Below are 15048 nucleotides of genomic sequence, written 5' to 3'. Positions count from 1 at the left end.
ATTATGATGGTATATGGCATGATTCGGCTATGATGGACTGGGAAACATTACTGAAAGGAAGGACAGTGGACAGGCAATGGCAGCATTCAAGGAACAAATAGGTGAACTCCAAAAGTTGTTCATTCCGATTTGCCACGAAAGTTGAAAGGAAACCGTGGCCAAACCATGGTCTACAAGGGAAATTAGAGATTGTATTAGATTCAAAGAAAAAGCATACAAATTGGCAAGAAAAAGCAAAAGACATGAGGATTGGAAACAGTTTAAGGGGAAAATACAGTATGAAAGTAAGTTAGTGGGGAACATAAAAACTGACTGTAAAAGTTTCTATAGGTATGTAAAGAAAATAAACAAAACGAACGTAGGCCCCTTACAGTCAGAAACGGGGGAAGTCATAATGGGAAAAAAAGATATGGCTGAGGAACTAACTGCGTATTCACCAAGGAAGACATGAATAATGTACCGGAAGTTCTGAGCAACACATGTTTCAGTGAGGAACTGAAGGAAATTAGTATTAGTAAAGAAATGGTTTGGGGGAAATTAAGGGGATTGAAGGCGGATAAATCTCCAGGGCCGGATAAACCTCCAGGGCCGGATAATCTTTGTAGGGCCGGGTAATCTTCATCCCAGAGTACTTAAGGAAGTGGACCTAGAAATAGCAGATACATTGGTGGTCATTTTCCAAAGTACTTTTAACTCTGGAATGATTCCTACAGATTGGAGGGTAGTTAATATAACCCCGCGACTCAAATAGGGAGGTAGAGAGAAAGCAGGGAACTATAGAGCAGTGAGCCCAATGTCAATAGTAGGGAAGTTGCTGGAGTCCAATATCAAGGATTTCATAGCACAGACTTCCGGTGGCGGCCATGGAGTGACTGGTTGCACACAGGGCAGTTCTGGCTCGAAGGCTTTGATTTGAGCTCTTTTTATCCGAAAGTGCGGGATTTTTGCCAGGAAAGTGTAGCTGAAGGTGTGGAAGAATTAGAGATAGTCAACACGGATTTGTGAAGGGTAGGTCGTGCCTCACAAACCTTATTGAGTTCTTTGAGAAGGGGACCAAACAGGTGGACGAGGGTAAAGCAGTTGATGTGGTGTATATGGATTTCAGTAAAGCATTTGATAAGGTTCCCCACGGTAGGCTATTGCAGAAAATACAGAGGCATGGGATTCAGGGTATTTAGTGGTTTGAATCAGAAATTGGCTAGCTGGAAGAAGACAAAGGGTGGTGGTTGATGGGAAATGTTCAGACTGAGTCCAGTTACTAGTGGTGTACCACAAGGATCTGTTTTGGGGCCACTGCTGTTTGTCATTTTTATAAATGACCTGGAGGAGGGTGTAGAAGGATGGATGAGTAAATTTGAAGATGACACTAAAGTCGGTGGAGTTGTGGACAGTGCAGAAGGATGTTGCAGGTTACAGAGGGACATAGATAAACTGCAAAGCTGGGCTGAGAAGTGGCAAATGGAGTTTAATGCAGAAAAGTGTGATGCATTCTGGAAGGAGTAACAGGAATACAGAGTACTGGGCTAATGGTAAGATTCTTGGTAGTGTGGATGAGCAGAGCGATCTCGGTGTCCATGTACATAGATCCCTGAAAGTTGCCACCCAGGTTGAGAGGGTTGTTAAGAAGGCGTACGATGTGTTAGCTTTTATTGGTAGAGGGATTGAGTTTCAGAGCCATGAGGTCATGTTGCAGCTGTACAAAACTCTGGTGCGGCCGCATTTGGAGTATTGCGTGCAATTCTGGTCGCCGCATTATAGGAAGGATGTGGAAGCATTGGAAAGGGTGCAGAGGAGATTTACCAGAATGTTGCCTGGTATGGAGGGAAGATCTTATGAGGGAAGGCTGAGGGACTTGAGGCTGTTTTCGTTAGAGAGAAGGTTAAGAGGTGACTTAATTGAGGCATACAAGATGATCAGAGGATTAGATAGGGTGGACAGTGAGAGCCTTTTCCCTCGGATAGTGATGTCTAGCACGAGGGGACATAGCTTTAAATTGAGGGGAGATAGATATAGGACAGATGTCAGAGGTAGGTTCTTTACTCAGAGAGTAGTAAGGGCGTGGAATGCCCTGCCTCCAACAGTAGTGGACTCGCCAACACTAAGGGCATTCAAATGGTCATTGGATAGACATATGGACGATAAGGGAATAGTGTAGATGGGCTTTAGAGTGGTTTCACAGGTCGGCGCAACATCGAGGGCCGAAGGGCCTGTACTGCGCTGTAATGTTCTATTGTTCTAAGAGTGGGGGAGCCGCTGCGGGCGGTGATTGTGAGGCTCCATGAGCTCATGGAGAAGGAGAATATCCTGCGGTGGGCCAGGGAGAAGCGAAACTGCGGGTGGAAGGAGAACAGGGTGTTAATCTATCAGGAAATTGGAGCTGGCGAAAAGGTGAGCCTGGTTCAACAAGGCCAAAGCAGTTCAGTCCCGAAGGCAGATCAGGTTTGGGGTACTGAAGAAACCCCAAAGGAACTGTGGTGATTTCCGAAGGCCGGATGCACTATTTTGAATCCCCAAAGGAGGCCAATGACTTTTTTAGAGACCGTAAACTGGGGGAGAACTGAACGTTGATGGGAGACGGAGGAGCTGGAACAACAGAGTTCGGAAGAAGCGGGTCGTGTGATTGTTTGCTCAGGTGCAATACGTTTGTTAGGGGGCAACTGCCACCGCCGCCCCCCCCCCCCCCCCCCGCCCCACCACACCCACTAACCCCCACCCCCACCCTTCCTGCCACTTGTGTTGGTTTTTGATTTTTTTTTGGAGGAGATGGCTTTGGATGTGTCTTTGTATGTATGGGGGAAGGGGGTGGTCCGCAGGGAGATGTTTGCACAGACCAAGGAGGAGAAGGGTGGAGGCGAAGTTAGGGGGGGGCCTTCGGGCAGGAGCTGCCAGGCTGGCAGATAATGCTGGGGAACAGAAGTGAGATGGGGAGGTGGCTGCGGGGTTTGGCCAAGTGGGGGGGGGGGGGGGGGAGACACAACATGGTAGTGCTGGAGTAGGAGCGGGGTCATGGTCGGAGAAGGGGGCCATCTCGGATGGGCTTGGTTTAAGGTGAATTTAAAGGGGGCAGAATTGGATTGGGAGGATGGCAGATGGTAGAGGGGAGTGGAGGTGCAATCCTCCGGTAAGGTTATTGACATGAAATGAAATGAAATGAAATGAAAATTGCTTATTGTCACAAGTAGGCTTCAAATGAAGTTACTGTGAAAAGCCCCTAGTCGCCACATTCTGACGCCTGTTCGGGGAGGCTGGTACGGGAATTGAACCGTGCTGTTGGCCTTGTCCTGCATTACAAGCCAGCTGTTTAGCCCATTGTATTGTGAGCAGTTTTGCATGGAACACACGGGGAGTAACCTGGGCAGGGGAGAGGTCCTGGGTATTCGCGTATTTGAGGAGTTTGAAGGTGTAGGTGGTCTTTCTGCAGGAAACGCACCTCTGGGTGAAGGTTCAGGTTAGGTTGAGAAAGGCGTGGGTGGGTCAGGCATTGCACTCGGGTTTCGATACAAAGTCGCGGGGTGGGGGGTTGGAGGGTGGCTGGGGGAGGGTGGGGGTGGTCCTCCTGTTGAGTAAAAGGATGGGGTTTGTAGATGCCAAGGAAGTGTGGGATCCAAGGGGGGAGATACGTGATGGTGAGCGGGGTGTTGGAGGGGACGCCACTGGTGCTGGTGAATGTTTATGTGCCAAATTGGGACGATGTTGAGTTTGTGAAGGGGTTGCTGGGAGCGATTCCAGGCCTGGACATAATAAACTGATTATGGGGGGTGATTTTAATTGTGTACTGGGGCCGTGGGTGGATAGGTCGAGCACTAAGTCAATGAGAAAGTTGAAGATGATGAAAGAGCTGGGAGGATTTATGGAAAGGATGGGAATGGTCGATGAAGTTTGACAGTGCTGGACATTGTCCATACGCTCTCTCTCTCCGCAGCCCACACGCCAGGCTCATGACTGTTGAGACCACACGTGGACCGCGCCATCGGGAACTCGGCCCATAGGAGGCGGAGCATCGCAGGTGGGCCCAATAATGAGATGCGAACGCGGTTGCAACTGCGCGCGTCGTGCATCGCGATGATGCTGATTTGGAGGGGACGGAGCATCGCGACCCGGCATCGGGAGCTATTCTCTGTCCGATCGCTATTCCCGATTTCAGAGTTGGGCAATGGAGAATCCCACCCTGCGCGTTGACGCTAACGGAGAATCTGTGGACTTCTGCCACTGTTAAGGGGTTAGCACCGGTGCCACGTGGAACACAATCGATTGCAGTGAGAAACGGTGCGGGATTCACCGGGTCCGTGATTGACACTCAGGAAGCTGACAAGCTGCAGCCGCAGATAAACGATTCTCCCCCCACACACCCTCATCCCAGTCAACAAGGTGGCTGAAAGGAGAGCAACTCCAGACTAGGTCTGGAGACTCTATTACATTTTATGGATAAGATTTATCAAAAGGATGACTTGTTAAGTGCGTATGAAGACTGGTCAGAATTTGATAGATTCTGGAAAACAGAGGCTATCTCTATTGAGGACTACATAATGGAATTTAGCAGACTATACAGTAGGTTGCACAAACACCGCCTGGAATTTCCAGTCTGTGTTGGCATTTAAGTTACTGGACTGTGCTAGAGTGAGCAACATGGATAGACTCCTGGTTTTGATAGGAGTTAAATTTGCGGATAATGATACCTTATTCGATCAGATGATAGAGGCCTTAAAGAAGTTTCTGGGGAAACATTCAATTTCTATGGCTCTTCTGACACAAATGGGTCAGTCAGCAATAAAGCAGGCTATGGAAGATACACTACTGACAGGATGGCGAAATCGTATGGCTACGAACAGGTTACAAGAGTATGGAAGGAGATCGGGAAACGGAAATTATGAGGACAGAAACCCATTTAAAACCTATAATAGGAGGATGGACATGGAGAATGGAAATAGGAAAATGAACCCCAGGGTATGATAAATCGATGTTTTCGGTGTGATTCTCAATACAATTATGCTTTCAACTGTCCAACAAGTTATCGTAGAGTGCTTGAAGCTACACATGACACGGAAGAGTCGGGAGAGGAAAAAGATAGTGACCAGAAAGAAGGAATTGTCCTATTAACAAGCAGTTTTACTCCGGTAATGAGAGTGTTGGTTGCAGAATCCTTCAATTGTAATTTTTGGACAGTGGCTGTACATCTACTGTGTGTGGAATTGACTGGTTAAAATGTTACTCTTTGAATGCTGAAAGTCGTAACAAGGTTAAGGAATTTGAAAGTTCCACAAGTTTCAGGTTTGGGGATGATAATACTCTGAAGTCGCTGAAAAGAGTGGTGATCCCTTGCAATATTGCCGGAGTGAATCATTTCATTAGCACGGATGTTGTATCAAGTAAGATACCTTTGCTTCTGAGCAGACCGTCGATGAAGAAAGCACACATGGGAGCCTGTTAAGGAATGGGTTAAGAGACATTCGAATTCGATGTCTCATTTATGTTAAGTATCCAATAATTGACACTGATTATGTAAAGAGGCTTCAGGTGGCCTTTGGGGCATGTGATGTGATGATAGAGTTTTGTACAGAGTTTTATAAAGGGAAATAAAGGTGTTTGTAAAAAGGAGCAGAACTCTTGACTCTTTGCACAACAGCAGCCAAACAGCTAACATGCGGGGGGTGGGGCACCCATAAGGCCGGTGACACAGGTCAGAACCAGAGGTCAGGGTGGGTGGTCACTGGGTGCAAAGAAAGATGGTCACTCTAATGGCGCTCCATGCCTGGACACCGGCCTAGTCCCATGGGGGGGTCACTCAGGCAACTCAGCCTGTTCCACCCACCCCGTGCCCCCCACCTCAGCCAGCACGGCCAGTATCGGGCCTGGCAGCCCTTAGTCGGTCCTCTCCATGTCCACCTCCTCTGTCTCTTTCTCAGCAGCCACCACGCCAGGTTCAATATTTTTAATAGAACACGTGGACCACGCCGCTGGGAACTCGACCCATCGGGGGTGAAGAATCGTGGGTGGGCCCACTGATGACATGCAAACGGTGCTTAAAGTACGCGCGGAGTGAAATGCATTGATGCCATTTTCGAGGTGGTGGGGAATTATGATTTGGCGTCAAATTTGGCGCCCGCCGCGATTTCGGCTTCGGAACCTACTCTCCGCCCGATTCCGCCGTCGGCTAACAGAGAATCCCGCCAGCGTCTTTGATAGGGCGGAAGACTGATTAAATGAGAAAAGGATGAAGCCCAACACATCCCATTCAGTTTGAAGTTAAAAGCCTTTCACCCACCTGCAGTTACAATAAACAATTTGGAGCAGATTCACAACTTGATATCTGGCTGTAAAACTGACTTTCCCCACCTGCTGCTAATTGTAGAAACTGCCTGATATTCATCCCTGTTGAAGTCAGTGTGTCAAAGAATTGAAACTTAGTCCGAGAGAATTGTATGCTTTAAAAGGTCTTGCTTTATTCACTGAAATGTGGATCGAAATGAGAACACATGTCCCTTAGACAGCTGCAGCGAATCCCATTCTGTTATTCCCCCTGTCAAAAACAGAATAGAATGCTCCGAGGAAGACATCTCCCAGAATCCACAGTGGTCCATCATTGGTCGGGGGATAGATGTAGGTTGGCTCAAACCCAGCAATACAGTATCCATTTTGCTGTAAAATAATGACAGTGCGTTAACTGAGGTTTTTGTACGATTTAACCATCTTTTTTCAGCGAATTGATCAACAATCAGGTCAGGCGAATATGTTCATTGAAATCTATCATTCCCTGTGCCAGGTTTTCCAGGCGTGTGATGAGCAATCATTCTAGAACTTTACCAGAAAAAACTGAAACACTGGGCGAGATTCTCTGATCCAGAGGCCGTTGACGCCGTTGTGAACGCCATCGCATTTCCCGCCGACATCAGCCCGGCCTCAGGAGCAGCAATTCTAACCCCTACAGGGGGCCAGCACGGCAGTGGAGGGGCCCACGCCGCTCCAGCTGCCGATCCCAGCGTCAGGTGGGCGCCGCAGGTCTGCGCATGGATAGTGGGACCGGCGCGATTGCCGCGCATGCACGGTGTCTCCCTTCTCCGTGCTGGCCCCGACGCAACATGGCGTAGGGCTACAGGGGCCGGCGCGGAACAAAGGAGGCCCCCAGCCCAAGAGGCCGGTCCGCCGATCGGTGGGCCCCGATCGCGGGCCCGGCCACAGCGGAGGACCACACCCCCGGGGTCGGACCCCCCATCCTCCCACACAGGCCGCCCCCGAGTCCTTCCACGCCGAGGTCCCGCCGGGTAAGTCCAGGTTAGAACGGCGCCGGCGGGACCCGGGTTTTTTTGTTTGGCCCTTCGGCCCAGCCCGGGCAGAGAATCACCGGGGGAGCACCGTAGAGCGGCTCCCGACCGGCGCCGCGCCGACCGCGCCTGCGCCAATGCCGCTGATTCTCCGCTCTCCAGAATATCGCGTCCCGGCGGCATGGCGCAATTCGCGCCGGTCGCGCCGATCCTCCGGCCCGGCCCCGGGGTGAGCGAATCCCGCCCACGTTATATTATCCTGATGTCCTTTCCCTGGTGGAGAGGGTCAGACAATCAAGATGAACGTATTGCCCAGGTTCCTTTTCCTGGTCAGATCCATACCGATCGACATCCCCAAGGCCTTCTTTCATTCAATAGACAAGTTGATTCTGGTGTTTGTGTGGGGGTGGGGGAGGAATCCAAGAATCCCCAAACCAGTACTACAAAGGAGAAACATGGGGGCCTGGCCCTCCTGAACTTGCAATACTGCCACTGGGTAACCACAGCGGAAAGAATGAGTGAGGGGGTGGGTGAAGGACCCAGACACGGAATGGGTGAGGGTGGAGGAGTCCTCCTGCACAGGAACGACTTTCCGGGCCCTCGCCACGGCAGCGCTCCCATCCCTGTTGTAGTGATATCATGGTTGTGTTGTAATTCACTGAATAACCACTGGGAGTGTCACTAGTATATAAGTGAATGTGAGTCAGCTGACCTCTCACACTGGATACATCCCAAAACACAACACTAGGGGCATTTGATGACATCAAAGGGGTTATATAAATACAATGTTTCTAAGTACATACATACCCGAAGGACGTATACTGATGGAGGAAGTGGAAACTCAACCCCATTGATCACAAAGGTCAAAGTAGGCATGTTTGGGACGTTGTCACAGTTGATAAGATACTGTTGAATAGAGCAGATGACACTGAAGATTCACATATGATTGATACAAATGGAAAGTGAATAGCATGAGACATAACATGTTTTTCACAAACAACCTGTCAAATAGATTATCAAACTCAAGTTTGAAATGGTGCTAATGCTACACTTCAGGGCCCCCACTATATGTTCTCTCTGGATCGCATTAACATAAACATAATTATGCAGGTCGAGGTACTCGAGTAAAATTCTAACATAGGAAAACTGGTTTCAATATGTTGCTACCATGACAACTGGTTCCTTGGTGAATGAGCTTCTGTGGGTTGGATGGAATCCTAAGTATCAAATTGAAAAAAAATCATAAAGATTTTTCAAAACGACAACTTATCGTCCTCGAGGTTTATGACCAGGCACTTTGAAATCAAACATTTCTCTTTTTGACACCCATTTTGAGCATCAAGATTCCCAGCAGTGAGTTTGGCATCATTTAAAACACAAAGTGAAGCTCCCATTAGACTGAATTGCACATGAACTATAACCAAAGATGAACACTCCCTATTACATCAATCCTATTAGTCCCATTTCCTACAACACATGATATTTGAGTTCTTTGCACTCGGAGGCCCATTGTTACTGAGGTAGATGTGCGAGGAATTGAAGTTTAACCTCATTTTCCTTAAGATCCTTCCAACTGCCAGAGAGAAGAAACTTTAGTTCCGTCATTTTGAATTGAATTTGAATCTATATTCGCAGAACTGAATACGTAGACACCTAATCCTCTGTGTCATCCATTTTACTTTAAGTGCCGTGAGGCAATATTAATCCTTAAAACAGGATGCATGCTGTTTGGAAATATATGTTATTGACCATCTTCATGGTCTTGTGGTGGAGTGGGTAATGCCCCTGCCTCTGAGCCAAAAGGTCTGGGTCCCACCCCAGAACCTGACGGCCAAGGAGGTTGCTTTCACAATGCGGTCAAACAGGTGGAACGACAACCTGCAAATCCTTTCAAACATGCTAATGGCTGGTGGTGAGAGTGGCAAAGACACCTGGTGAGCTACACTTGATGTGGAGTGGCGCCTGTCAAGTTACAAGACCCTGGCGACAGACAAAAGACCTGGGGCGAGATTCTCCGACTCCCCGCCAGGTCGGAGAATCGCTGGGGGCTGGCGTGAATCCCGCCCCCGCCGGTTGCCGAATTCTCCGGCACCGGAGATTCGGCGGGGGCGGGATTCGCACCGCGCCGGTTGGCGGGCCCCCCCCCCTGCGATTCTCCAGCCCGGATGGACCGAAGTCCCGCTACTAGGATGCCTGTCCCGCCGGCGTGGATTAAACCACCTACCTTACCGGCGGGACAAGGCGGCGTGGGTGGGCTCTGGTGTCCTGGGGGGGGGGCGCGGGGAGATCTGGCCCCGGGGGTGCCCCCACGGTGGCCTGGCCCGCGATCGGGGCCCACCGATCCGCGGGTGGGCCTGTGCCATGGGAGCACTCTTTTCCTTCCGCCTTCGCCACAGTCTCCACCATGGCGGAGGCGAAAGAGACTCCCTCCACAGCGCATGCGCGGGGATGCGGTTAGCGGCCGCTAACCCTCCCGCGCATGCGCCGCCCGGCAATGTCATTTCCGCGCCAGCTGGCGGGGCACTTCCGCCAGCTGGCGGGGCGGAAATCAGTCCGGCGCGGGCCTAGCCCCTCAAGGTTAGGGCTAGGCCCCCCAAGATGCGGAGGATTCCGCACCTTTGGGGCGCGCGATGCCCGACTGATGTGCGCTGTTTTTGGCGCCGGTCGGCGGACATTGCGCCGATACCGGAGACTTTTGCCCCTGTTCCGGGAATTAGAAGCTATTGAAACAAATGAAAGTCTGCCTCAGCTTACCGTGAGGTGCGGGAAGAGGATTGTAGAGGAAACATTTTAATTAATCGTTGAAATATTATTTAATAGTGACAAATGTGACCAGATAAACATTAATTATTGATGACATCTAGTGATTTGCAGCCCTTCCGCTGTCAGCATGGTACAACATTCCTAATTGTTCTGCCAGCCCAGAATTAATTGGTATTTGTTACAACAACTTACCTCACTACTCGGATCCTGATCCGCACCAAGTTCCTGTAACAATGTGGTGAAGTACTGATGTGGAACGGTGATTCGGGCAGTTCCAGTATCGATTACCGCTTGGCACCCTTGGGAACAGAAGGCACTTTGGCCATTGATAAGCACACTGAAAGGAAGAATTGCATTCATGATAGTTCCTGCAGCAAAAACATGGCTGCAGTGCGGTTGAGCAGTACTTACAATCATAGAATTATCGCAGAATGATACAGCGCAGAAAGAGGCAATTTAGTCCACCGTGCTTCTTCCGCGTCTTTGATAGAACCGTCCAATTAGCCCCACACCCCCTCCAAATGATTTCCACTTTCCCCATCCTGTTGAGCACATCCCACAAAAGACTGCAGGTTAATCTATTTTCCACTTCCCTTGCGAACCATCATTATGGGCTGGATTCTTCGGTTGTCCAACCAGGCGTTTCTCAGCCGCGCACCGTTCGCTGGCTGCGGGATTCTGTCTCCCCGCCGCATGTCAGTGGGATTTCACACTGAAGCCTCCTCATTCTGGGGCTGGTTTAGCACAGGGCTAAATAGCTGGCTTTTAAAGCAGACCAAGGCAGGCCAGCAGCACGGTTCAATTCTCGCACCGGCCTCCCCGACCAGGCGCCGGAATGTGGCGACTAGGGGCTTTTCACAGTAACTTCATTTGAAGTCTACGTGTGACAATAAGCGATTTTCTTTTCATTTCATGTCTGCCGGGAAACCCGGGGGCTGGGAAGGGGTGCGCTGCCAGTGGGAAAAGTGACTCGCAACGGCAGGGGAATTCCGGCCTGTAGCTTTCTGAGTGAAAGGCAAATTGAAGAAGAGTTTTGTGCCATTTATTCATACTCTCAAGGTGTCTGCCCAAGACGGCTCAAAATTATTTCACACAGGCAACCAAGATAGGACTTTCAAGCGATTTAACCTTAATATGAAACACAATTCCTCCACAAATTAATAAAAGTACGTAATTTGATCTTTTGCTTAGGTAAAATGGGACAAAGAGCTAGAAGAAATATTGGCATTCACAGATAATAATGATCTTTTATTGTCACAGTATGAAGTTACAGTGAAAAGCCCCTAGTCGCCACATTCAGGCACTCGATCGGGTAAGCTGGTACGGGACTTAACTGTGCTGTTAGTGAGCACTGAAATAGCTACAAAATCACCAAATTACACAAAAACTCAAAATCTGCAAAGGAATCATTCGCTAATTTCTTAATGATGAAAATTGAAAAGTGGTTTCTCTTTAGTTCATGCTGGTGAATTACAAAGTTAACCTGAGCAAATTGTTCATTGTGCTGAAGAGTTGAGATAGAAATTGGGAAGTTGGGAGAGAGAGGGAAAATTATAAAAATTTATTGAATGCAATCTTGCGCAGTAAGTTATTCAAGAAGGTAGCAGAAGTATAATTGGCTTCAAGACGCAGCAAGCTGCATTTCAGGTAGATGAAGAGATTTCAGGATAGGATGAAAACTTCAGTGCATGGGATTGAGTTTGATTTAAAAAGGGTGGGCTTGTGGTGATTAATGGTGATTCTATTTTGCCGCAAATTCCTCCAGATCTAGAATAAAGTCTCAAGCAATGTTAGAATAAGGCACTGTAAGGAACCTACTGTTAATCCCCGTCTGTCCCTTGTTGGCTTTTCAATTTTTTTGCCTGGACAATTAATGAGACCTATGCTGTTAAGATGGACTTTACCTTGAATTTAAAAAAAAAACATGGCACTCCAGCAGGATGTGCTGTTTGGTCTGATATTAGTGATGTCACCTCTTGATGGACTTGGCAGGCAGCAAATGAGCTACTTCAGATTGGTGCTGACCGTTCTGGAGTGTTCTTTCCTCAGTGAGACTCTGTTTCCAGGGTTTAGTTTCATTTTGTACAGAAGCTGGAGCATCACAACTCTCATATCTCTCTCACCTGATCGATTATTTCTGAAGGTCCAGAGGAAAGACTTTTCTCTCTGCACAGCCAGTTTGAGCTGCACAGAAAATCCAGTCCAGCACCAGCTGCAGGCAGGGTCAGTAGTTTGAAAACCCTTTTTGAATTCTCGTGTGGGGAGCTCTGCTCTTATCACAAAAAGGTTTTTAGACATTCCGGGGGAGTTGGACATAAATACGAATTGCACAGACTTTAGGCTATTCTTTTGGAGTGAAGGCCCAGGTTAATAAAGGTGAAAGTGACTCCCCACAGGGAATTCTGAAGCCTGAGAGTTCTGACTGAATTTTACTGGCAGAAGATCCTCATTAGTAATCCAACCGCTGGTTTCACTCATTCCGCATCCTGGAAGGACAGCTTATTGCGGTAATGGGTTGGTTTAGCTCAGTGAGCTAGACAGCTGGTTTGTAATGCAGAACAAGGCCAGCAGCGCGGGCTCAAGTCCCGTACCAGCTTACCCGATCGAGTGCCTGAATGTGGCGACTAGGGGCTTTTCACTGTAACTTCATACTGTGACAATAAAAGATCATTATTATCTGAAGCAAGGACACTTATCTTCTATTTCATATTTTAATTCCTATTATTTTTATCCCTCCCCTTCCCTCTGTGTGTGTCTGTCTTGTGTGTGTTTGGGTGGAGCGTGGGACGGCAAAATGAGGGAGTAGTGGATTAGCTGGCCATTGTTCTATTATAATTATTGCGTGCCTTATAAATAAACAGTTTTGTGTTTCACTTACAAATCTGCCTGTAAGTCGTTGAAGTAATCAAGGGCCAAAGCTTTCAGAAACTTTATATAAATTATTGGTCAATGCATTTTTATTCTGGAGTGGCAGTAAAAGCTTCTTTTTACTTTTGAACGGGGATCCCATTACAGAAATGTGCTGCGATCCTTCAAGGGATTCACACCCAGTACCAGTCTGCAGAGAGGGTAGTTGTTCAACTGTATCATTTGTTTCTCACTCACCCTTGTATGGCAATGCTCCAGAACACGTCTTGAATAACTGGCGCCCAGGTAATCTGACCTGAGTAAAGGCTATTGTCGATTCCGCCAAATATCACTTCACCTCCATCTTGGCTATTTGTATTCCTGGAATCAATGAAATATTTCAGGGTCACTTAGTGCATTTCATAGTCCAATACAACTCTCCCCCTCAGTTACTTTCTAGCTCCTGACTGAAACTCGTTTCCCTCTTCCCCAACCCTCTGAAACATTGGGTGGAATTTTGAGCCCATGTTAGCCAGCAGCGAAAACGGCAACACGTGCAATGAATCCCACAAAGATCAGGAAACGCGGCCATGGGTTTACTGCCAGAGAATCCCCCATCTCCACATGCCAGAGGTCCAGTACCGGAGAAGACGGCATCTGTCCCGAGGGATGGTAGACCACCTGTGCCAGGTGCTGCAAGGGTTGGCACCAGATCGACTGGGCAGTTACCCGTTGCCTGTGGCCCTGAAAGAAACTACCGCTCTGAACCTTTGTGACAGCAGCTCATTTCTGGGCTGCATGGGTGCGCTATGCGGCATAGAATCATAGAATCATAGAATTTACAGTGCAGAAGAAGGCCATTCGGCCCATCGAGTCTGCACCAGCTCTTGGAAAGAGCACCCGACCCAAGGTCAACGCCTCCACCCTATCCCCATAACCCAGTAACCCCACCCAACACTAAGGTCAATTTTGGACACGAAGGGCAATTTATCATGGCCAATCCACCTAACCTGCACATCTTAGGACTGTGGGAGGAAACCGGAGCACCCGGAGGAAACCCACGCACACACGGGGAGGATGTGCAGACTCCGCACAGACAGTGACCCAAGCCGGAATCGAACCTGGGACCCTGGAGCTGTGAAGCAATTGTGCTATCCACAATGCTACCGTGCTGCCCTGGGCATCTCCCAGGCCGCCACACACAAGTGCATAAGGGAGGTCACAGATGCGTTATTTGTCAAGGCTTACATGCTCACCAACTTTGACCAGAACTGGGCGCTCCAGGATGCCAGTGATGTGTTGGGCGCTCTGGATCCGTGGGGCACATACAGGCCACCAACACTTAAAATAGTGCAACACTATTTTATTAAGTTAGAAACTGTTGAACATACTTTCACTGTGGGTTAACACGATGTTAGATTAAACTAAAGACCTATGCCTGTCCTAACCAGTCTATGCACTCAGCACATGGTGAAGATCTGTGCTGTAAGCTATAAGCTCTGTCCTTCTAGGAGGCTGCATCCCGAATGAGCGGGAACTCTGATGCCCTCTGTCTTTATAGTGAGTGTGCTCTAACTGGTGATTGGCTGCGGTGTTGTGTGTGTTGATTGGTCCCGCTGTGTGTCCATCAGTATGTGTGTCTGCACCATGATATACTGGTGTATATTATGACAGCCAGGACCATGGGGTTCACCTGAAGTGCAGGGCGCCATTGACTGCAGTCACGTGTCTCTGCATTCCCCATGGCAGAATGGAGTGCCACTTGTAAAGTGCAAGGCTTCCCACTCCCTCAATGCTCAGATAGTGTGGAACGTTTCCCGTGGAGAATCCATGAAACCTACATCCCGGGAGGCTTGCGGATCCCAGCCGTTTCTGAGGGAGAGCAGCGGCTGAGAGGGCGGCTTGTTGGGGACAAAATGTACCCCCTCAGGAGGTGGGGGATGGCGCCAGTGTGGAGAACCCAAACACCTGCTGAGACTCGCTACACGAGGCTCATGCGTCACCGTGCGCGCTGGTCGAGCAGGTAATTTCTTTGCTCCAGGTGCGGTTTCAGTGTTTAGACTGTTTGGAGTAGCCCTCCAACACAGCCCCAGAGGGTGGCCCACATCATTGTTAATCTGCTGCTCACTGCACCACCTGACACTGTAGCATCGCTATGGTTACACCATTCACGGGCAGG

The 15048-nt window shown here is 48.9% G+C and overlaps 1 protein-coding gene across 1 annotated transcript in view; it reads right to left on the bottom strand.

Moving 5' to 3' along the window:
- The window catches only part of LOC140394554 (uncharacterized), a 103582-nt gene that overhangs the window by 69057 nt on the left and 19477 nt on the right, over positions 1-15048 (bottom strand). Inside the window, exons 6-9 of the mRNA XM_072481912.1 lie at positions 13128-13250; positions 10215-10359; positions 8067-8165; positions 6487-6636 (exon numbers count right to left, since the gene is read on the bottom strand). Of these exons, the coding sequence (XP_072338013.1) occupies positions 6487-6636; positions 8067-8165; positions 10215-10359; positions 13128-13250 (517 nt within the window). The remainder of the gene's footprint in view (positions 1-6486; positions 6637-8066; positions 8166-10214; positions 10360-13127; positions 13251-15048) is intronic.

This window comes from Scyliorhinus torazame, chromosome 17, assembly GCF_047496885.1.
Source record: "Scyliorhinus torazame isolate Kashiwa2021f chromosome 17, sScyTor2.1, whole genome shotgun sequence".
NCBI lineage: Eukaryota > Metazoa > Chordata > Chondrichthyes > Carcharhiniformes > Scyliorhinidae > Scyliorhinus > Scyliorhinus torazame.
This window is presented reverse-complemented; position numbering and strand designations above follow the sequence as displayed.